The sequence below is a fragment of the Ovis canadensis genome, chromosome 23 (assembly GCF_042477335.2).
Source record: "Ovis canadensis isolate MfBH-ARS-UI-01 breed Bighorn chromosome 23, ARS-UI_OviCan_v2, whole genome shotgun sequence".
Taxonomy (NCBI): domain Eukaryota; kingdom Metazoa; phylum Chordata; class Mammalia; order Artiodactyla; family Bovidae; genus Ovis; species Ovis canadensis.
Window position 1 is genome coordinate 61,101,024 of NC_091267.1, and position 25,368 is coordinate 61,126,391.

General features: G+C 36.7%; 1 protein-coding gene and 1 long non-coding RNA gene across 7 annotated transcripts in view; one reads left to right on the forward strand and one right to left on the reverse strand.

The window, feature by feature from the left end:
- The window catches only part of SMAD2 (SMAD family member 2), an 84,530-nt gene that overhangs the window by 10,069 nt on the left and 49,093 nt on the right, over positions 1-25,368 (reverse strand). For 3 of the 6 annotated variants that reach the window (XM_069568490.1, XM_069568492.1, XM_069568491.1), the window contains exons 3-6: positions 15,226-15,315; positions 13,987-14,180; positions 12,858-12,992; positions 10,589-10,663 (exon numbers count right to left, since the gene is read on the reverse strand). In XM_069568490.1, coding sequence (XP_069424591.1) covers positions 10,589-10,663; positions 12,858-12,992; positions 13,987-14,180; positions 15,226-15,315 — 494 coding nt within the window. The remainder of the gene's footprint in view (positions 1-10,588; positions 10,664-12,857; positions 12,993-13,986; positions 14,181-15,225; positions 15,316-25,368) is intronic. The other 3 variants (XM_069568493.1, XM_069568496.1, XM_069568495.1) reach the window with 1 other exon arrangement.
- LOC138428158 (uncharacterized) lies at positions 1,404-21,873 on the forward strand. The gene is made up of 2 exons (XR_011252307.1): positions 1,404-1,557; positions 20,729-21,873. It is a non-coding gene; the product is annotated as an uncharacterized lncRNA (long non-coding RNA).

Sequence of the window (25,368 nt, forward strand, 5' to 3'; positions counted from 1 at the left end):
TAAATACTTATTAGAAATGACCAGCAGAGTCATGATTTTTTAATTCTGACTGAGTCTAGTCGTATGTGATCAAAGTTAGAACTGAAGATTACAAAAAGTTGGTTATAATCACATACAAAATTTTTAGAAGTTAAATTAAGATAAAAATGTATTAGGTAGCAGAAGTTTTTAGAAACTAAAAAAAAAAAAAGAGGCAGCCAGGTTAAATTATGATTAATCTGTTAGTTGTTCATATATACATGCTACTACTTAAGTCTGGGACTCGCAGTTATGAGAAGCAATAACTTCACTATTTAAAGCTAGTTTCTATTACTTGAAGCTAAAACATCTAGAGAAATCCCTGTACACACAAGTTTGCATATATTTATAGGATACATTTTTCAACAAGGAAATGCTGAGCAAAAGGAATGTGAGGTTAAATTTTTATAAGTACCAAAGTACCCTCCCAGGATGTTTAGTCCCACCAACAGTTTATGAGCATTTCTTCACTCTATGTCACTACCTTTTGACATATGACAATTTGAAAGATTTAAATGGGGCAACTCCTACATTTAAAATTTTTATTTATTTTTATTTTGCTATAAATAGTGCACTCATGTCCTTTATGTCCATTTATCTATTAAGCACTGTCTTTAACCTCTTGATTTGTGGTTTTAAATCTAGAAATCAATTATGAGACTTCTTATACATATTTCCCCCAAGTTTTTTGGTTTTATCTTTCAAAATCAAAAAAATTTTAATAATATTATTTTTTAGACCAGTTTTAGCTTTACAGTAAAATTGAGCATTAATAATATACAAGGCTTCCCATTTACCCACAAATGTACAACCTCCCCTGTCATCAGTGTCTCGCATCACAATGTACATTTACTACAACTGAGGAACCTACATAGACATTATCACTCAAAGTCCATAATTTATATTAGGGTTCATCTTTGGCTGCTGTACATTCTATAAATTTTGACAAATGTACAATGACATGTATTCACCATTATAGTAGTAGCATACTGAATACTTATACTGCCCTAAAAATCTTTGTGTATTAATCCCTCCCTCCCCTTAAATCCCTAGCAATCACTGATCTTTTTACTGTTTCTATAGCTGTCTGTGTTTTTTCCCAGAAAGTCATACAGTTGGAATCATACAGGTATGTCCTTTAGTTCATTTGCAATATGCATTTAAGGTTCCATGTATTTTCATGCCTTTATTTGGCAGATTTCTTTTTAGCACTGAGTAACATTGTCTGGATGTGCCATAGTTCATTTACTCATTCACTTACTGAAGGACACCTTAGTTGCTTCTAAATTTTGGCAATTAATGAATAAAGCCACTATAAATATCCAAGTGCTAGTTTCTGGGTGTACGAAACAGAAACTTTCAACTTTAGGTGACTCCCGAGGGGCATGACTGCTGACTGCACGCTAAGGATGTGCAGCCCTGTCAGCAGCTGCCAACCTGTCTCCCAGAGTGGCCATGCCATTCACTCTGCGCTCCCATCAGCGACGAATCAGAGTTCCTACTGCTCCACTTCCCTGCCGGATTCTGGCCATTCTAAAGGTATGGAGCGGTAATGTTCTGAATGTCATTTACTTAAGTTTATCAATCCTTTCTTCTGTGGTTTTATATCTTGCATAATTCTTGCTCAGATTATTTTAAAACTTCAAGTTCTCTCCAAATGGGACTCATTTTGATATGACTTACATATTTCGTACCTATTTTGTTACTTTTTGAGAAATATTAAAATTAGTTTGAATTTCTTGAGCAAAATTAATGGCAAAGAAATGTATATTTTACTTTAAGTTTCAGTATACAAACTAACCATAAATTATTATCTTTCCAATAAAAAAATACTTATTCTTCCAAAAGGCATATATGGGAAGACAGAAAAGTTAAAGGCCTTAAAATAATTTCATTTTATCATCTTTAAATTCAAATTACAAAAAACAGTCCCAAAGAACTAAAATTATCTATGATTTTGTTTTTATACCAAAAAAGGCTTAAACATATGCTTTAAAAAAACTCATTTACTGAATACAGAGACCAATCACATTCACAAACCTTTCAAAAAACTGATCATCATGCTGGTTTACTCCTTCCACCATATCCCTACCTGATCACCAACCAAGTCCTACCTCAGCAAATACTGCAAAAGCAGGCATTTTTCTCCATCTCTTCTGAAACAAGCCAGAGGAAGCCTAGTGCAATAGTGTAGTAGTCAGGAACAGAATTTCTAGAATCTGAGATCCTAGGTGCAAATTCCTCTGTCTCTTTCTATCTATCCTTCTATGACATTCATTGTGGTACTGCTTTTTATGAATTAAAATACCTGCTTTTAATTTTTCATAATGAATATCCACTTGTTGAATAATTCAAAATGCTGCATCAGAAGTTTAATCTGTAAAACACTGTTGAACTTTTAACACAGAACGGTAAAAATTTGAGATTAAGCAAAAATAAGATATAGGAACTATGTAAATCCAGTTTAAAAAATACATACTTCCTTTATGTTTCTTTATTATGTTCTATGTATTTCCAAGTTTTCTATAAGCATGAACTGTGTTCAAAATGAGAATACAGTTGCTCTTCTTTTGTTTCTATTAGTAACTTGTACAGGGTTACCCTTATGGAAAAACCCTTACTCCTACAATAAGAATCAGAAACACTTAAAAATTGTATTTTTACTAAAAGTGACCCCAAAACTACAGATTCATTTAAATTGTAAGTCATTTACTGAAAGGGATGAGCTCTTCCTACATTAAGTAGGGAGTGGTAACCATTTTCATTGCTGGGAGTATCTGCCAAGTTAGCACACACAGGACTGTTTTTGCCAAAGGACAAACCAGCTAAAAATTTAATGGCCACACACAGGCAACTGGAATCTGAGAAGCTCAAGCACAGATACAGTCCTCTTCATTTGCCAATTCTAACTCCCATATCTGACTTGTTGAAGGCAGGTGAAAATTCCGAGTAAACCTCACCTTCTATCAGACTAGAAATGAGGGAAAGCGTTCATAGTCTATGAGGTTGGAATGTGGACGTCCCATCTGGGTCCCTGATACATGCAATAAAGATATGAAAACAAGCAAGATCTCTGAACCAATGAAAGCTTGGGTTCATCATTTATACACAACGTTGATGGATGCTTATGTTTATATGAGACACATTCTATAACAAGAGTCACTTCATCAGAAGGATGTAATTCGAAATGTGTACCATTTAATAAGAGACTCAAAATACATGAAGCAAAAACTCACAGGACTAAAACGAGAAAGAGATAAACCCAAAGTCACATTTAGAGACAAGTCAGAGTTAAGATTTAAGCAGTATCAGCAATGACCTCAACCAAAAATGACATCTAGAGTAACACTACAACTGCACAAAATTCTTTTCAGCTGTAAATGGAACTGTAAATCAAAGTATGCCACACTGCGGCATAAAATAATTCTTAGTCAATTTCGGAGGCCTGAGATCATACACAATATATATGAAACATAATGGAATTAAGTTAGAAATCAATAAACTGTCTAGAAAGCCCCTACACTTCTAAAAAATCATGGATCAAAGAAATAAAAAAGGAATTAGAAAATACTTAAATGATAACAACAAATGATAATGAAAAATAACATTAAAATTTGTGGTATGAAGCTAAAATAAGGGTTGGAAGGCAATTTTCAGTTTTAAAAGCTTACATTAGAAAAGAATCAATGGGAAAAAAATAGAAAAGAATCAACGATCTAAATTTAAACCACAATGCTCTAAAAAGACCAAATTTAATGCAAAGTTAAGTAGAAAAAAATAACGAAGAATAGAAACAAATCAAGTAGTAAAAAGAGAAACACAATAGAAAAATTTAAGAAGCCCCAAACTGGATACTTAAAAATATTAACTGATAAAGCCCCTGCAAGATTTATCAAGAAGAAAAAAAATAAATTATCAGTATTATAAGTAAAATATGGTACATCAAGATTTGCATGATCTTACAGACATCAAGGGGATAACAAAACATTAGAAATTACTTTATAGCAATAAAATTTACCACTCAGATGAAATGAACAATTATCTTTTAAGACACAAGCTACCAAACTTACATAAAAAACAGAAAATAGAGAATCTAAACAACTTTCAATGTAAAAAACCCTTCCCTTTAAGAGATGGTTTCTCTAGTAGGAGCTATCAGCAGTTAAGGAAGAAATAATAACAATCCTATGCAAAAATTTTTCAGAAAATAGTAGAAAATCTCATCCAATTTCGAGTCCATTACTGATACTGAAGCTACAGAAAAACATTATATGAAAACTAAAGACCAAAATCTCTTATAAATATAGACTTGAAAATCCTTTAAAAGAATTATCAAATCAAACCCATAAAAATTTTTATTAAAGTACAATTTATTATAACCAAATAAGGTCAAAATTGGTTTGTTATCAGAAAAATCACTTCATGAAACTCACTTCAAAAAGGAATAAAACTGCATGATCCTCTCAGGAGATGCAGAAAAAGTATGGACAAAATTTCACGGCCATTCATTACAAACATTCAAAGCACCAGGAACAGAAAGAAACATCCTCAATCTGATACTCCATTAAAAATCCATAATTAACATCTCACTTATTCGGGAATTATTAAATGTATTTGCCCTATGATCAAGAACAATGTAAAAATATCCATTCTTAGTATTTTTATTCAACAGTTTACTGTAGGTCTTAGCCAGGACAGAAAAAGAAAAAAGCATAAAAATGAGAAAGCAAGAAGTAAAACTGTTTTCAGAAAATCTTAGGAATCTACAGAATACTAGATACGAAAAGTGACTTTAGCAAAGTTCAGGGAAAAAAATCAACAGACAATAATCAAATTTTACTCTATATTCTAGGAATAAACAATTGAAAAATAAAATTGAAAAATAAATTTATAGTAACAGTAAAAGGTTAAAACAGTGAAGCATGCATCTCATAACAGCTATACATCTATGCTAAAAGCTATAAAACACTGCAGACATGGCACACCCAGTAAGACCATTACTCTAAAGTTCACAAACCTGACTCTCTTTTCCTGGCAAATTACTTTCCTATTTTGAGAAGATCCTAATCATGACAATGAACTGTTCCTGCTCTGAGATCTCACTTCCCTCAATTTACTTCTCATCTCCATGCAGTCAACTTTCTTCTCTTTCTTAATTGTTGATTCATCTTATTTATATTTTCTCTAAATACACTCATACAGTATTTACTATGAGTTAGGTACATCAGAATCCCAGGGACGGGGGAGCCTGGTGGGCTGCTGTCTATGGAGTCGCACAGAGTCGGACACGACTGAAGCCATTTAGCAGCAGCAGCAGCTACCGTTACAGCCCTATGTGAAATGAAGTGGCTCAGTTGTGCCCAGCTCTTTGCGACCCCATGGACAGTAGCCTGCACCTAGCTTCTCCATCCATGGGATTTTCTAGGCAAGAGTACTAGAGTGGGTTGCCATTTCCTTCTCCAGGGAAGGGATCGAACCCAGGTCTCCAGCATTGTAGACAGACGCTTTACCGTCTGAACCACCGGGGAAGTCCCACAGCCCTATGAGTTAGGTACTATACTACCCCTAGCTTACAGATAAGGAAACTGCATGCCATTATCAAGCTAGCATAGAGCAGAGGGACAATTCAAGTCCAGGTAGTCTAGCTCAGAGGCCAATCATGCTATCCAGCAGCCATGCATCTGGTTAGAGACCCTGTCTTCTGAGTAGAGCACGTGAACCTTATCTAGGGGTACACCAAATGACCAGGTTCCAAGAAGAGAAGGTTAGAACTAAACCAAACCTGTATTTCTTATGATGTTCATTCAGCCTGAGCCCTAATGTCCACAGGGTTTAAAGAATGAAGGCTTGACTTTGTCCACTGGCTTTTTTTTTTTAAATTTTATTTATTTTGGTCCGGAGGCTTGCAGGATCTTAGTTCTCCCAAGAGAGATTAAACCTGTGCCCTCTGAAGTGCAAGCACAGAGTCCTAACCACTGGACCACCAGGGAATGCCCCCTCTGGTTACCCTTTTAAAAACTATTAACTCCTTCTATCCCAGAAGGGTTTCAAAGATTAATTTAATCATGTCTTCCCTCAGGAAAAGTATGGACCAGAGTTTAAAGAGAGGTCAATTTTGTTCTAAATTGGGATCCTGCAGCAGTCAGAAAATTCTTGTCATTGCGCTAAGAGAATAGACAGCAGGTAGAAGACTAGTATTAAAGCTACTTTTTTTTTTTAGCATCTCAAATATTCACACTGTCACTGTCCTTACAGTAAATACTTTTAAATGTGTCATTTTGAAAAAGACAGTAACATTTCCCTCCACTGAAACAGAATTAGAAATATCAGGTTATGTTCAAAGCTAGCCCCAAAACAATGAATTCATTTTGATTCAGCTTATTCCGCACCCCCCCACCCCCGCTGGATTTTGATCCATTACCATAACTAGTGATTACTGTTGTTCAGTTGCTAAGTCATGTCCGACTCTTTGGGCTCCCATGGACTGCAGCATGCCAGGCTTCCCTGTCCTTCATTATCACCCAGAGTTTGCTCAAAGGCATGTCCATTGAGTCGGTGGTGACATCTAACCATCCCATCTGTCTGCCACCCCATTCTCCTTTTGCAGTCAATTTTTCTCAGCATTAGGGTCTTTTCCAATGAGTTGGCTCTTCCCATCAGGTGGCCAAAGTACTAGAGCTTCAGCAGCAGTCCTTCCAATGAATATTCAAGGTTGATAACATTTAGGACTGACTGGATTGATCTCCTTGCTGTTCAAGATACTCTCAAGCGTCTTCTCCAGCACCACAGTTTGAAAGTGTCAGTTCTTTGGCTCAACCTTCTTTATGGTCCAACTCTCACATCTGTACATGACTACTAGAAAAACCATAGCTTTGACTATACAGACCTTTGTCGTATAGTCACGTCTGTATGACATGACTACAGATGTCTCTGCTATCTCTGTATACTCTGTCTAGGTTTGTCACAGCTTTCCTTCCAAGGCAATCATCTTTTAATCGCATGGCTGCAGTCACTGTCCACAGTGATTTTGGAGCCCAAGAAAATAAAGTCTGTTTCCATTATTTCCCCATCTATATGCCATGAAGTGATGGGACCACATGCCATAATCTGAGTTTTCTGAAAGCTGAGTTTTAACTGAGCTTTTTCACTCCCCCCTTTCACCTTTATCAAGAGGCCCTTTAGTTCTTCCTCACTTTCTGTCATTAGTGGTTTCATCTGCATATCTGAGGCTGTTGATATTCCTCCCAGCAATCTTGATTCCGGCCTCTGATTCATCCAGTCCGGCTTTTCACATGATGTATGTAAGTTAAACAAAGAGTGACAATATACAGCCTTGACACAGTCCTTTCCCAATTTTGAACTGGTCTGTTTCCAACTGTTGCTTCTTGATCTGCATACAGGTTTCTCAGGAGACAGGTAAGGTGGTCTGATAAGAGATCAGTTTGTTGTGATCCACACAGTTCAAGGTTTTCTTACAGTCTTATAGTTAGGGACGTCCTTGGCATAGACCAGCTTGTTGGAGGGCAAGTCCTTGCCCAACTTGTGCTTGGATGTGGAGCAAAAGTTCATGAAGGCCTGGGCCACCACCAATAGGCAGTGGCTACCACCATCACAACGGCTATCCGTGAACCTGGTCTTGGTCAAACACAAAGTGTGTGTTCTTGATCACATTCATTGAGAAGCACAGGACAGCTGCGAGCAGGTGGGCGCATGGTCAGCCGGGCATCAGCAGCCCTTGGGACATGGGGAGAGGAGCTGGCCTGCAGCCTCCCCATCCTCCCAGCTCTGGCCTACACGGTGACCATGGATTTCCATGCAGCTGGGGAGACAGGTCCAGAGAGTCAGGCAGTGAGTGAGGCCTGTTCCTGCTGCACCCTTGCCCCACAGTCCTAAGATGAGGTGTGCATACTCAGAGGTGCTCTCTCGTGGGGTCACCCATGGGCATGGCCATGGTCCTCCAACCCTGAGCACTTGCTCAGGACTAGGTTGGCTCCAGGAGACGCAGCCCTGCAGACAGCTGATCTCTGACCCCAAACACCACCTGCACGATAGCCATCAGATGGGTTACAACCACCTCTAGCCACATGTCACTGTTTAAATCAAATAAAGATAAAAACACAGGTTCTTGGCTGCACCAATTACGTCAAGTACTCCTAGCAGCATGTGGCCACGTGGACAGCACACACCTAGAACCTTCCACCATTCCAGAGAGGTCCCTGGACTGTGGCCCACCAGGCTCCTCTGTCAATGAGATTTTCCAGACAAGAAAACTAGTATGGGGTGCCATTTCCTTCTCTAAGGGATCTTCCAGACCCAGGGATGGAACTCAGGTCTCCCACACTGCAGGTGGATTTATTACTGACTCAGCCACCAGGGATGTGCCTAACCAGTGATTATATTCATCTTATTGCTCCTCTCATGTTTCACCTACAGGATCCAACGGGCACAAACTGGAATCCTTATGGCCTTTTGTGCCTGGCTTCTTTCACCTAATATAATGCTTTCAAAGTTCACCCATGTTGTAGCATGCACCAGTATTTCATTCCTTTATGTGGTTGGATAATATTCCCAAGTATGGATATAACTCATTTAATTTATCCATTAACCATCTGATAGACAATCTGGGTCATTTCTACTTTCAGACTACTATGAATAATGCTTACATTTATGTGCAAGTTTAGTTTGGAAATGCTTTCAATTTTCTCGAGTGAAACTGCTGGGTCTTATTGTTATTCTATATTAAACTCTGAAGAACAGCAAATCTTTCCAAGGTAACTGAACCATTTTACATTCCCACTAGCAATGTATGAAGACTCTTAACCTCTCCAATCTTCATCAAGACTTCTTATTCTTCTGATTATGGCGCTTCCCTGGTGGCTCAGTGGTAAAGAATCTGCCTGCAATGCAGGAGACCTGGGTTTGATCCCTGGGTCAGGAAGATTCCTTGGAGAAGGAAATGGCAACCCACTCCAGGATTCTTGTCTGGGAAATCTCATGGACACAGGAGCCTGGCAGCTACAGTCCATGGGTTCACAAAGAGTTGGACTTTTTTTATTACAGCCATTCTAGAGGGTGTGAAGTGATATGCCATGATTTTATTTGCATTTTCCCTGATGACTAATGATGTCATCAGAGTATATTTTTATGGTATTCATGTCTAAGTGTCACAGAAGCAACTGTCCATCACAGGACAAAAAGGAACATGTCTGATTTAGGAATACAGTTCTGTGAGGTCCAGTGGCTAGGGCTCTGTGCTGAGGGTAGGGAATGAAGAACCCCATAAGTCATTCAGCCAAAATTAAAAAAGAAAAAGATTCACAACATGCTATACCAAATGACCATCATCTACTTTTCTTTGTTATTTACTATTCTGAAAAGCTATAAAGTATGATTAGCTATAGCAGAAGCTTCTTTACTTGGAAATCAAAATAATGAAAGAATTTAAGCAACAGAATTATTATAAAGCCAACCACCCAAGCCCCTGCCATTTAGAAAACCACTTGCTGCTGCTACTGTTGCTGCTAAGTCGCTTCAGTCGTGTCCAACTCTGTGCGACTCCATGGACGGCAGCCCACCAGGCTCCCCCGTCCCTGGGATTCTCCAGGCAAGAACACTGGAGTCGGTTGCCATTTCCTTCTCCAATGCATGAAAGTGAAAAGTGAAAGGGAAGTCGCTCAGTCGTGTCCGACTCTTAGCGACCCCATGGACTGGAGCCCACCAGGCTCCTCCATCCATGGGATTTTCCAGGCAAGAGTACTGGAGTGGGGTGCCATTGCCTTCTCCGAGAAAACCACTTAGATTATCATAAATACAGAATGCCTTAGTATACACTGTGTAGAAAAGCTATGCTGTAACTTGGCAGGTTGTGATATTAAGGTGTCCAATCCTTAAGATACAACCAGGATGGAATAGATCAAGATATACAATTACAGGTACATCACAGCTACTTCACTGGTAACCTACTAGTTATGATGGGTTATACACATTCTGTTATATAACAACTTCTCTATGTGTGTAACATTTATTACATGTCAAAATTTTTTCTTCATTGTGTTTAAAGTTGACAGCGAAGTATTAGAAACTGAAGTAGGTCGAGTACAATATACAAGGTACTTTATGTAAGCAATCTACTATAAATCAACACTATTAAGTTGGAAGAGCGCTAAAAAGCTGATCCCCATATCTTATTTCCAAGTTCCTCTGAAAACCTGTTATTCAGTTAGTTAGTCTTTCATTACAAAGACATTTATTTATAAAGTCCCTAGAACTTTCAACAGAACCACAAAACACTTGAAAAATATCTGAGTGTTCCCTGATTTTTATTTAACTCTAATAAGAGAAAATCTTAACAATTATTCTGCAGAGTAGTACGTGTTAATCTTTCACTGACAAAGAGGGTCACCCTCTCTCTGACTGCTCAAATATGATTAAATCAAAATAAAAGATTCCATTTTTTTTTGATAGGTGTCCCAACTTTTCTAAATATATGGGTTAGTAATAATTTCAGTGAATTTCAAACATGACAAAATTGTGTATTTAATTACTGAGTAACTTTGAAAGTTTTTTTTACCTGTGTCCATGCTTTGGTTCAGCTGCTGATCGCTTGTTTCTCCATCTTCACTGATATATCCAGGAGGTGGCGTTTCTACAAAAGTTTGGAACAAATCAAGTACAGCTTCAATTTAATCTCAATGCCTTTTCTCCCAGCTACCATAGATAACCAACAAATCACTCCAAATAACATATAGTGTTACATAACATCACTATAAAAATAGTATTGGATACTGAGGGCTTATGATTCAGGTTCTGACCCAAACCTTATAGGTGAATCCTTAAAACCCACTTGTAACACAACTGAGCTCTCTGTGCACATTGTCTTAGCTATTATTTACATAGCTGGCTCATTCTCATTTGTATATTTCTGGGGCAAGAGCCAAGAATATAACTTCAAAGATGCCTCAGTTCTTAATCAGTATGTTTAAAAGAAATTAGTAATCAAAGAGAATTTTTTTTAACTAATGGCCATCATAAATGGTACTTAGACACACAACACAGGCACACAGGTTTCAGGATTACAAAGTAATAACAGGCTGACATACTACACTAGGTTCTATAGGGCAAAATATGGTAATATAGTTCAGGAATGGTCTAGCCTGAATTCTACCTAAAAAGTAGATTGCTTGAGTGATTTCTAAACAGTAAATCCTGAATGCTTGAGGCAGAAAATTAAATTCAAATAAGACTGCTGCTACACAAAACTGAGGTCAATTACTTTCTGAAAATACGTAAGACTCTGTCATTTCCAAAATGGTTTATGAACAAAATATTTATATTCAGAAAGTACTTGAATATCTGAATACGCTTCATGTAAAATAAAAAATTTATACAATTTTACCAATCACAATTCCAAGCAGGAAACAGAAGTTTAGGTGATGCAGGGTAAAGGTCTCCTTCATGAACTCTTGACAATCTCTCTTCAATAAGTTAATTTTAAGTTTTAACTTAAGTATCAAACTTTTCATTTTAAATGTCAGTGCCCCCCAATTTTTAATATGAGAATAAAATAAATTCCTTCATAGTAATACTCGAACAACAAAGAATATAAAAATAAGAATATATTCAGTTATGTGCTATTTTAAAAGTTAAATAAAATTAAAAAGAGCTAAGCTTTGCCAGTTTAACCACCAGGTCTCAAAGGTGTAAACAGGGAAAAATACTGAACTGGTAAATATGCTATTCTTTTTCATTTTTCTCCATTATTATTTATATATAAAGTAGTAGACAACAAAGGTATAATACTAGTGTCTTGGAGGAAATGTTACAATTTCTTTCGCAGTGGAATAAAAAGTGAACACCAAGGCACTGTCCGGAAAAGCAGGTTAAGTATAATCTACACGTGATTTTCCACTTTGTAAAAGACCCAAATTTAAACAAAGATGATGGAAAATCAGCCCAAATATCTCCACAGGTAAAAGTCAAACATTTTGATTAACATCTTTCTACATAATCACTGGGTAGGTGTCTTACAAGAGCAAATGCTTACACCTCAGTTTCCTAAGGATTGCTGAATTATACTAACTTCTACATCAGATTTAAGGGCTCCCTCAATCCAACACACTACTCACAAATGTAACTACTTCCAATCAAATTCCTCTCCCTACAAAATGCCTTGTGTTCACCTTGCTTCCACTTGTCCTAGCCCCTATTTTCCACAACAAACTCTCTGCCCTGTACTATCTCCTCAAAATGTTTGTTTCCTAATAAAAGCAGCTTTAAATCTTATTTTGGAATAAATAGTAATAAAATAAAAAAGCATTAAGATAGTCAGAAAACACTTTTTAACCTTAAAATTAGCTGTTTTTAAAAAGTCTTTACCTCCAATGAACAAGCATTATTTCCACGATGAGACACATTAAGACAATTTTTTCACTATAGCTGAAACTTGAAGTTCCTTACACATTTTCAGTGGTATAAATAAAACATAAAAGTGGAATAGATAAATACTACACACGGAGAAAAAAATTAAAACACCAAAAAATCCAATGTACAGCTAAACACTCATGCTTATACCTTTAGTTTGTACTGGACATATAATGTAATAGAGCAGAATTTGAGAATTATGTAATTCATTTTATTTTTCAGCATTACTGAGTCCCAGATGAAACAGAACTAAAATAGAAGTTTCCTCATTTTTCAGTACAACATATATGTTGCTATGTCTGCAGAACTAAAATTTTTAAAAAGCCAAACCATAACTTATTAATTTATTAATAGATGAATGTTTATGAACAAAATTTGTATCTATCTCACAGTTTAGGAGACTCAGAAGGCAAAAATACCTGGGATATAATTACTCTGTGGCTCAATTCCTGCTGGGAAGTTAGTGTTTTCTGGAATGGAGTGGGTATAGTCATCCAGGGGGGGCAGTTCTGTTAGGATCTCAGTGTGCCGGGGCACCAACACCGGGGGCAAAACTGAAAGAGGGAGAAATCCAAGTTAATGGCAGAGCAGATGAGGGCGGACCCTTTTATTAAAAGCTTCCACACACAAAAGGATTAGCCCGATTAATTTCTGAAGTTTAGGATCAACTTATTTGGCTACTGAGAAACTGACAAACCTGATTATGATTTTAATTTACCACGAAGTCCACAATCTAAATCTCCAAGTTCTGACTTATCTCGTACTTCTGGGGAAAGTGTGATCCTGATCGTATTACATGACCACAGAAGTTCATAAATCCTCACTGGAAAGGTTGCAAAAAAATTTGTGAAATCAAGCTTTCCCCCCCCTAAATATAGCTGCATTCTAGTAAATTTCAAGTACTAAGTAAACTAAGTCCTGCTCTGAGTTTTACTAAACTGCTTAGTTACAAATGGTATCATTAAAACACATCAAAAAACCAAAGAGCGAAATGACTTAAAACAGTTAATGCAGCAGACAGGTAATGAGACTTATTCAGTTCTAAGCAGACTGTGTCTATAGGATTAGAATTTCCTAGATATGTACTTTGATGTGAAATGTTATTTCAAGAAACTAACATATCTTTCCCTCTAAGATACATTTTTCCATAATATATAATCAACATTTTTTTAGTATTTTTAATTACTGCCAAAAAATATACTGAATTCAAGGCAACTTTAATGAGAGTTTTATGCTCCCCTGGTAGCTCAGATGGTAAAGAATCCACCTGCAATGCGGGAGACCTGGGTCTGATCCCTGGGTCAGGAAGAAAAGGGAATGACAACCCACTCCAATATTCTTGCCTGGAGAATGCCACCAACAGAGAAGCTTGGTGAGCTACAGTCCATGGGGAAGCAAAGAGTCGGACACAGCTGAGCAACTAACACTTTCACTTTTCACTATTAGAGTTTTATAGTAAAGTTTCCTGGGTCAATTAGGTGTAAGAGTACCTAATATACTTAAATTCAAGCATTTAACTAAAACGAGGGGAAAAACTAATTTTCCTACCTGGTGTCTCAACTCTCTGGTAGTGGTAAGGGTTTACACATACTTCATCCTTTTTAAGATTAAAAGCATATTCGCAGTTTTCAATTGCTTTGAGTTCATGATGACTGTGAAGATCAGGCCAGCGCCATAATCGGCAATATATTACATGAGGCAGTCCTTTTCGATGGGACACCTGAAGACGACCATCTAGAGACCTGTTGGGAAGCAAGGGGAGAAGAAAGATGGGAACTTTAAAAAAAATAAACATACTCAATTGGGCTAAACTAGTACATTAAGAGCATAAAAAAAGGAATGACAGACATTTAGTTAGTTTTAGTGAGTACAAGGAAGGAAAACGTACTATCTAATGGATCTGATATAAAGGTAAGCAGCAGCACTAGGGTATTTTTCTTATAAACATGCTACACAAATGACTCAAACGTCAATCAATGAACAGGTAGCCGCTTGGAGGAAAAATGTTTTGTTTTTTTAAAGTCTCATACAGCTACACTTGAAAAATGTTATCAACTTCTATCTTTAGTGACTCAAACTCTTACTCAGGGAGGCTTAGGGCATTACTTCTATAGGTGACTGAACTATCAAAAAAAGGAACTAGTGTGAAGAATGACAAATACCAACAATGATGTAAAAGTAACTTACTAAAACTAACGTGACTCATTACCCAGTTGTGACTGTTTTGAGTACTGAGGTATATTTTCTATAGCTCACACATAAATACAGATGGTGATGAAAATGATGAGATGAAATGGACAAATACCAATATGCTCAAAAAGAGAATAAGGTGATTAAAAAAAAAATAACCAAAACGAGTCAGCCTACCATTAATTGTGACATAAGGGGTTCAGTAAATAACCATGTACTTATTAGTATAAAGATGAGATTTAGATGACAGCAAGAAATTTAGCAAAAACTGGTTATGTATCTACTGAAAAATTAGGCCAACAACAGATTATAATCTACCCTCACACTAAAATGAGAATATAGTTATTGAAGCTTCTATTCTTTAGGGGATGCAGTAATTTAAAGAAGATTCAAAACTAGAATTTCATTGATCAACACGTCAGCGGAAACATTTAATATATTTTTAGTAGTGGCAAGCAGTTATTTTAAATGCCATGCCTTATTTTACATTAAGGAAACATCCTAGGCAAAATTATACTAAGCAACCCACTTCAGGTCTTCCAAAACACCCTCCCTCCCACAAGATCTCTAGGATTCCATAGAGGGCAGAATATTCACCTGGTTTGTTCAGAGAAGCTGTAAAGGCCTGTTGTATCCCACTGATCTATCGTATTTGGTGTACTCAGTCCCCAAATTTCAGAGCAAGTGCTGTGCATAAATTGAAAAACAAAAAATTGATGTGAACATGGAAGCATGGTTATTCAAATTACCATGATGTAAAACATGGAAAATGTACAGAATACTTCCTTCACCCAGAAAATATACACTGCTTCACTTTTACACGGGCATTTAGTGCTGATTTCTATATTTTCTATATGAAGGAAGCCAATAAAATGGAACATGTGACTCCAGATAAGTCATGATTATGTTTTTAAAATGTGAACACCAATGCTCTCTAGCTTAATGAAATCATACCTGTGCCTTTTCCAATTTCCTCTGCTCACAACAGAGGCTCCTATGCCATTAAGTCTTACTAACAGTGCTTCATTTTATAATCCAGTTTAAAAAAAAATCTAAAAATGGATGTCAACTGGTATTTTTAACATAGATAAAATTTCAATTAAAACCAGTTAAAATTTCAAGCTTATTTAAGATACATATTCAGTTTCACTGAAAATTATTATTGCTCTTATTACTACAAAGGACAAGGAAATGGATTTTGAAGTCATCCTAGCATAGCACACTACCTGAAAATTTTTAAGAAATCGCTACAAGGATTAAAGATATGTGAAAGTACAAAACTTGTAAAAGACACTATGACTATGACAAAGTTGCTGTATCTAGTTTTTAACCTGAAAGACATACACCGGAAAGATTTTTTGAAAAATCTGATTTGAAATTTCAAAAATCAAAATTTTTCTTCCCCATTTCTTTGAAGAACAAGGACAGCCCAGATAAAAGTCTGCCTATTTTCCCTGCCACCACTTCATCTGTGTGAGAAGAGGGGAAAAGAAGAGCTTAATAAACAGTCTGGAATCGAACTACTGACTGCCAAAGGGATCTCAGGTAGCAAGTCGTATTTTTTTAAAAAACGAGAGTCAAAAAACAATTTCTGAAACTCCATTCCAACTTCTTACCTGTTACAAAATCATCAAAACTTAAAAGGAAGAGAAAGAAACAACTCAAAACAACTTTTGAGCATCCTTTGCTAAGAAGCTCACTCACTCAGCATTTCAAAGGTCAATGTGAAAAGCGCTGCCTTCCTGAGGCTGGGCAACTCGTCCAGTCTGGTGGGGCTGCTCAGGGCCTCCTGCAGGGTTACTGAGCTGCACTCGGGGTGGCTTTGCAAAATGCATTTTCAGACACTTTGGAGCAGCTTGTTGAGACATTTTTACAGATTATCTTGGATTTTTCAGGCTTCACAAGTCTAACTTCCACTTCTCAGACTACAAAAGTCAGAAAAGGCCAAACTGGAGGCTAATTCAGACCTTTTCTTTTCTCCCAAAGGTGTGCTGACTAAAAAACCATGACACAAATGGTTCTTTTATATAAGATACTTATCAAATATCTACTGGAAACATATAGCACCAAGTGGTTTAAAACACAATGAAACCAACCCAATTCTGGAGTTTCATGAATCTGAATTTAAACCTCTGAAGGAACAGTATACATCTTCCTCTTCTCTCTTTAAAAACAGTTGAAGGAAAATGACTGAGAAGAGTACATAATGTGGCTATTCTGCTCTTGAGGCTCAAATAAATATTTCATTCAAGAAACTCTGGAGCTGACATGAGAAGCAGAAATGTAACAGGGCATGAAGAGCTTAAGTTGTGCTTTATTCAAGCCCTGAAATTTATCAGAGAACAATGAACAGTAGCTGTTAAAAGCATGCAATCAATCTAGAGGCAGACAGAACTACATCCCAACTCTTAACTCAGCTACTTTTCCACTGCCATCACAGGGTATTTAAGCCTCAATTCTATTGACCATTGTAATCTCTCTCATGCAAATTGGAAGGTTTATTCAAAAATAAGGAATTTGCTTCTATCAAGTAAAATTTTTCCTCATTTATATATGAAAATTTTCTTAAAGAATCAATTTATATCAAAATATACAAAATACCTAGGATAAATATAATTATAAATGTGTCAAAACTATAAAAATAAATGTTTTAATTATTACTAAAGAACACAAAAATCAACCAAAGAGAAAAACATACCTCTTCCTAAATAGGAAGCTAACATGATAGCAATATCATTTCTGCCAAATTTCTATATTTGATGGACTCAACAAAAATTAAAAAAAAAACAATTTTAAGACTCAAAATTGCCCAAAATATAACATATCAAAAAAAATTACAAGAATGACCAAGAAAATGCCCATGAAGAAGCAACTGGCTCTACTAGTTCCTGAAACACATTATAATCTTCAACAGTGGAAACTGTATGAAATTAATAAAGGAATACACAAACACAACAGAACAGAGGTTCTGCCAGTAGAACAGCCTCAATCAGGCAAACCTTCCTGTGGATAAATGATAGCCTTTAAACAAAATATAATAAAACTGACTACTGGAAAACAAAACCAATTATTTGATAACAGTGGAGAGACACAAAAAACAGACACAAACTGAAGGGAAGTCAACCTCTATAGGGGCTACTACACCAGGTGAGAGATGCATCTGAGTGGCTCTGCATCTTAAGGCACCCCACAGTGGAAGTCACCCAGGGGAACTAGACCTGAAGCAAAAAACGGCGCTTTTAACGACCTGCAGGATCAGAGGGTGGATCTGGGGCTACCGGAAAGGCTGGAAAAAGAAGAGGGAAATCCCATAATGAAGGAAAGAAGCCACAAAGGGGGAAGGAAAAAAAAAAACAAAACACATCAAACCAGGAGTGTGAATTCTGGCCAGACCCTAAACTGTCCCTGTGGGAGAGGCTCTGGAGGCCTGTTCAAAACCAGCACTTGAAAGTCTGAAAGAACTAAGCTCAGATTTCAGCTACTCCTTTCCTCAGAAGCAGTTTGCACTTTAAGGTCACCCAAAACTATTTGTAAGAACAAAAATCAACACTTTTCAGAGAAAGATAAGAGAATTTAGTCTCTATGATATTTTGTCCCAAATATCCAATACAAAAATCACAAAATACTAAGCATGTGAAGAAATAAGAAACTGTTACCCTCTGGTTAAAAGAAAAAAGAGCCGTTAGAAACAGACCACTAAGATGAACTAACAGACAAGAATCTTGAAGTAACCGCTATGAGCACGTTCATGGACTTAATGAAACAATAGGGATCTCAGGGAAATTATAAAAACAAACGAAAACTCTAGAACTGAAAACTACAAAATCAGAAATTAAAAATTAACCTGATAGTGGGAGAAGACAGAAGAGTCAGTGAATTTAAAGATGAATCAACAGACGTTATCTAATTAAAATGAAACAAAAGACTGAATAACAAAATAAAAGTCTCAGTAGCATGTGCAGTCCCCAAAAGAGGACAATTAAGAACAGACAAAAATATTTGCAATAATAATAATAGCTGAAACTCTTCAACTTCAGTGAAAAACTAAACTTATACTTCCCAGAAACTCAGTGAATAATAAGCAGTTTAAAAATAACACCCATGAAACAACCAAAAACACACTAGGGCATATCACTGTCAAACTGCTAAAAACAAACGCTGAAAAGAAAATCTTTAAGCTGGTGAGAACTATGAAAACTTTCCACAAAGGACTCCATCCAAACCTCTGCAGCAGAAGACTTGACCAAACTCTAACATGGCTTCTAGAAACCTAAGGCCTCGTCGTGTGACACAGACCCTTTGGAGTTCCGGTCTGGAAATGCTCAAGACTGCCAAAAGAATTTACCATTTGTCCCAGCCAATACTGATAGATAGGTTTCTGACCTCCTTTTCCTGAGGAGCATCTACTTTAAAAAGCCTACAATTGTAAATCCTTCCTGTCTCTTTGAAATGTATATATGACTCCTACAACTCAGGAGGGGAGGACCTGAAAACCATTCCTTTGAAATGTAACTGATCATCAGGAAAAAAGGGCATCTGTCTGCCTCCCAGTCTGCCCTCTAAGGAAAGGCAGAACCCTAACTTCTGATAAATGCTTTTCGCCAAACACAGATGGCCTAAATCAGTGACATGGACCAAACCTCTAGCTCACTTGCTGTATATAATTGTTCACTTCTCTGACTATGTTGCAGACCCCACCCTTGACCCCCATGCTACTCGTTATTCCAGTCACCTCTGTGCAAATTGGAATTGGGCTCACATCTTGCCACTCTGATGGCAATAGTTACTGAATAAAATTTGCTTTTTATCACCTTTAACCAACGACACGTAGCTTTTAACTTTGACAGCTGCCTAACCACAACAATTCAGACGTGGAGAGGCATAATAACAATTTCTCATTAGAAACAATGGAAGCCTGCAGGTTAATGGAATAGCAGCTTTAAAGAGCACCAAGGGAAAAAAAACCCTCAACCTAAAATCCATAATCAACAAAATTCAGGATAAAGAGAAATGACAACAGATGTTAAGTTAAATCACAGGGGAAATTTTCAAAAAACTAGAAAGTATAGGTATGTAAGCAAATATAAAAAACAGTATTCATTTCAGCTCTTCATTTCTACAAAAAGATTATGACCAACAACAGAAAAAAAACCTGTAACTAAAGGTATGTGGGTGTAATTTAAATGACAAGGGCAGCAGAGGAAACAAGAGGCTTTTTAGAATCACTACACTATTGCAAAGCTAAAAATACATACTATCACTGGGAAAGGAACCCCCTCCTCAAACAGCCAAGAGATATAATTAAAGTGCATATAGAAAACTATTAATAAAACAAAATACTAAAAATTATGTCCAAAGGAAAGAAAAAACAAGTAACAGATAATAACTGAAAACAAAGTAAAGTGTAAAGAGTAAAACAAAGAGTAGGCCCAACCCTATCAGTGTTAACATTATACATAAATACACCATATATTCCAATTAAGAAAGACTTGTCAGAATGAATACAGTATGCAAAATGTCTACCAAAAAGGGTATACTTTAAATATAATATATAGATGGGCTGAAAATACACGAGTGGAAATATAGTTCATATAAGCAGTGAGTTTAATAAAGCATAGTACCAGAAATAGAAAGACTCATGTCTAAAAATATTACCAGAGATAAACAGACATATTTCATTGAGAGGGCCAATTCATCAGAAGACCTGTATGCATTTCAAAATACATGAAGTTAAAAACTGACATATCTAAAGAAAGAAATGAACAAATCAGTCATCAGAGTTATCTCACTAACTCTTAGGACAGTCAGACTATAAAAAAAAAAATCTATATACCATAATAAGAGCTGTACAATACTATCAACCACTATCTAACTGACATTTATAGAATCTGCTTCAAGTATACATAGAATATTTAACAAAGAGAGCAAAACAGTGCCTGACAATCAGCGGGTGGGTGGGTAAGTGCCTGGTTGTTTAGACAAGGTTAGAAAATTGCCTAAATTTTTCTAGAAATGCTAATTTCTTCCCAGAAATGGCTTTCAATTTACATCACTATAAAAAACCAGACCAAACTTAGGACAATTTTCTCTTTCCTTCTAGTCTTTATGTATGTGGACATGTAGTTCAAGACCTCCCAAGAGGACTCCCTCAGTTTCCATCATCATGTATTTTGAAAAGAATGGCATGTAATGACAAGTCATCCACAGACCCTATGGTATGTTGTTGTTGAGTCACTAAGTCGTGTCCGACTCTTTTGTGACCCCATGGACTGCAGCCTGCCAGGCTTCTCCGTCCATGGGATTTTCCAGGCAAGAATACTGGGGTGGATTGCCATGCCCTCCTCCAGGAAATCTTCCCAACCCAGGGGAACTCTTGTCTCTGAAGTCTCCTGCATTAGCAAGTGGGTTCTCTACCGCTGAAGCCACATGGGAAGCCCGAGGCAAAAGATCTTCAAAGGCAAAATATCTGGAAAAAGAAGAATTACTGATACAACATGGATCAATCTCAGAAATATCTCGCTCAGAGAAGCTGAACATGAAAGCCTATATTCTGAATGATTCGATAAATTCGACAAAAATCCCAACAGCAGTTGCCTCTGGAGGGAAAGAGAACGAAGAACTTCCTGAGTGACTGAATGAAACCTTCTTTATCTTGATATACTGTAGTGATGGACAGGGAGGCCTGACGTGCTGCAGTCCACGGGGTCGCAAAGAGTTGGACATGACTGAGCAAGCGAACTGACTGACTCTATGTGCATCTGTCAAATCAAAACCTACTGAGCATGGTGATTTGCGCACTTTATGATCTGAAAATTTTATGGAAAAATACAAGCGGGGGGGATTAAAACACTGAAATAATAAAAATGGAAAGTAGCAACAAAAAAATTATATATTAATCTAGTATATAATAAAGTTCCCTATTAATTGACAAAGAAAGAGCTAGCAAATAAAATATTAAGTTGAAAAAATGTACAGTATTTTTAAGCTACTCTGTGTAAAAAAAAAGGACAGTAAAAATATCTTCCAGTATCTGCGCAAGTGTACAGGAAAGACACACACACACACAGTGAACCAGACACACACACACACACACACACACACACACACACACACACAGAGTGAACCAGAGTTACTTGAGGTGGGGAGAGGGAGGGGAAGAGAAAAATTTTCAATGTTTGTTCATTCTGTTTTTACATATGCATACGTATATATGTGTACACATAAAATATATACAGATTTTAAAACTATGCCAATGTATTGCCTTTTACCAAAATTAAATCAAACAAAAGAATACTGCCACAGAATTAAACGTAAGTCAAGCTGTCTTGACATTTCTATTAAAAGATATGCTTCTAACCTTAGATAACTAAGAAGAAGAAGTACAGATTGTTATTTTCTATTCTGTGCCATTTCAGCTCACTTAGGGCATCAGTATAGGAGATAACAAATGCCAGTCTGAGGCCTGTTTATTCTAGCAAAATGTCCTCTCTATCTAACACGAGCCTTTGATACCCATTTTCTTCCACATGCATTTACGTCAATGGCCTGCACCTAGCCCTCTTTTAACTTGACTACTAATTCTTTAGGTATGCCTAGCAAAACAGGTCAATTTTTAAGACCTAGAAGTCTAGGGGATTTAAATCAGGCAGTTTTAATTACTTCCTCTTCTTTAAAGAGTCTTTCAACCCAAAGTTTTTATTTATGAACAAAATTAACCCCATAAGACCTTGAGCTTCCAAAGGTCTTTGTATACCTACCACACAGCAAGCAAGGTAGCTGGTGACTAAATTAGTATTTTTATAGCATAAAGACTGAATCAGAATGTTCCTGGGCACATTAAATCATAATACTTTAAACAACAGTGAGGAAAATGGCTCTCTCAGGTTTTCAGTTTGTTAACAAGGAGTGGCAAGTTATAACTGCAAATATGGACAGTTCCTAAAAGATATTAAAAGAAGTAAATGCAGGAAAAATGTCAGAAAAACAGCACTGATTACAACTACTTTATAAAACTTTTGTACGTTCTCTATTTCAATAAATCCAAAATGCACTATTATCTTATACTAAATAAGAAAACACTTCTAATTTTATTTATATGATGTGTCCCAAAGTGAAGAAATGTACATCTGGAAACCAGTGAAATAAGTAATAACAATTACTTTTATAAGTCAGCCAGGCCATATGCCAGGCATAATTGAGACTTTAAATATATTATGGACCTCATAAGAACCTGCAAGCTACTTACTATCTCACTTTAAATTTAAGGTAACTGAGCCTCAGAGGGACAGTAAAACAATCTCCTAACAAGCGGCAGGGCCAAGATTCCAGCCCACTCTTATCCAACACTTTCCACTTCACCAAGAGCTTTCTGAGTTTGTTTTCACAGCACCTCTGTCAGCATTTCATGACTGAAAACTGGGGATCCCTGGGCACCTCAAATATAGTACTGTCGGGAGTCTGCAATAATTTTTTAAGTTGTATTTTCATCCCGAGTAAACTGTAACAGAAGCCTTCTAGATGCATGTTCAGGATAACCTGGTAAACACACCTTCTAGAGGCGTGCTCGTGATAACCTGGTAAACACCAGTCTCACTCTGCGGCATCATCTCAGTGCCTCAGTTTGGATCAGGGTTTGACAATCACCTCAGCACCAAAGGTAAGCAGAGAGACTGACTTAACGTGTGAATGACGAGACCACACCAAAAAGGCCAAATGGTATTAGGATGTGCTAAATAAACTATGCTTCCTAGTACTCTTAGAGAAAAGAGGTACAGAATTTAGCAATACAGGGCAGATGATAATATGCTGACCTTAAAAGAACCTTAGTCATTCAGCGCCACAATCACAATGGAAACAAAAAATCAATATTAACGAATCATTAACTTGATGCTAGAATTTTCTCAGTTACAGACTTCAGTATAAATTAGCCTTCTGATAATCATAAACCTTCACTAAATTATGTTTCTACACATTTAAACAACATTAAGAAGTCCACAAGAAGTGTCTACATATCACTTGAAAGTGAAACATACATCAACGCTTCACTGCTACTGTCTGAAAACATTAAACGGATAAAAATACTTGATAGGAGAAATTCATATGTTCCAAAGAAGGTATTACACTTTATTAATTACAAAATAAACTGTAGTAATAGCACTGTCCCATATACATTAGCTCAACATTTCCTAAATTTGACTGACTTTCAGTTCAGTTCAGTTCGGTGACTTCAGGACAGTCTAAATACTCAAAAGTTTAAAAAATTTTGCATGCTAATTGGTTAAAAACAAAAACTGGTCTCAGATAAATTCAGCCTGGTCAAAATTTGACACAGTTCACCAGTGCAATTAGCATACAATAATATGCTGAAATAAGACATAACAGCCCAAGCCTAAGTCATTTACAAAGCTGTCCTCGCACAGATTCAATCAGATGAGCAAGCATGTCCATATCAGAATCTCATGCAAAGTCCTGCAGACCTTGTACTAGAGATTTCTTCACAACAAACTTCATTATGTTTGACTAATTCATTATTTTTCATGACTTTCTTGCCTAAAGAGTTTATTTCTTCTACAAATCAAAAGGAGTAAGGATCTAGACAGTCATGAGGAAACCCATATATACAATGCTGAACACTGAGTAAAATTAACAGAATGGCATCAACAAAAGAAACTTTTCTGGAGGTTCCAGTTCGATTACTGATGTACTCATGAGATACGAGGGGTTTCCCAGGTGGCACAGTGGTAAAGAATCCACCTCACAACACAGGAGACACAGCAGACGCTGGTTCGATCCCTGGCTTGGGAAGATTCCCCCAGAGCAGGAAATCGAAACCCACTCCAGTATTCTTGCTTGGAAAATTCCATGGACAGAGAAACTAGTGGGCTAGTCCACAGGGTCACAAAGGGTCTGACCTGACTCTCAGCATGCATGCAGATACATGAACTTGTATGAAATAATTTGCATCGACCCATCTAAAACTATTTCTACTTACAACAAAGGAGTCCTTCCATTCTGTATGTGACTAGCAAGGCTAAAAGTTGTTATCAGCTCTGGAATCAAGAGCTGATAACTGTAGTAAAAAAATAAATTCTGGTCTCTATAATTCTGCATACTGTATGTGTCTATATACTTTACTTTATCACCATTATACAGCTGAGGCGTGGGAATAGAAAACAGGAAAATGCCTACCTCCAGATAGTTTTTAACCTTCCCTCCATCACCAAGAAAGGAGCTTTAGGAACAACCTTGTTCTTAACAATTAGCAAAGGATATAAAGGAACAATTAAGAAATTTTCACTGGCTACAGAAAACTTAAGGAAAAACTGCCAACATTTATTTTAAACATTTGCTATGTACCTGGCACTATTCCTCATATGTATTACATAATTTATACTCATACCAACCCTATAAAGTGAATTAACATGAACATTGTTTTCATATAAAAAAATGAATGTGAGCAATTAAAATATCTCAAAAGGTCACAAAGCTACTGAGGTAACAGCCAGGATTTGTATCTACTTCTGGATGGCTTAAGACCTAAATTTTTCAAGGTGTACCTTTGCAGAATGATGGTTCAAAATCTGTAGTTTTAAGCTTTTATATGAATACGTATTAACCCTATTTTCTCGTTTTCTGTATCCTTGACATGCTGGCATCTGGAGCTTTGATTTCAGAGAGACTACCCCCCTCCCACGTCTAGAGACAGCAAGGGACTCCGTTGAGAGCTCATCTTTCAAACAC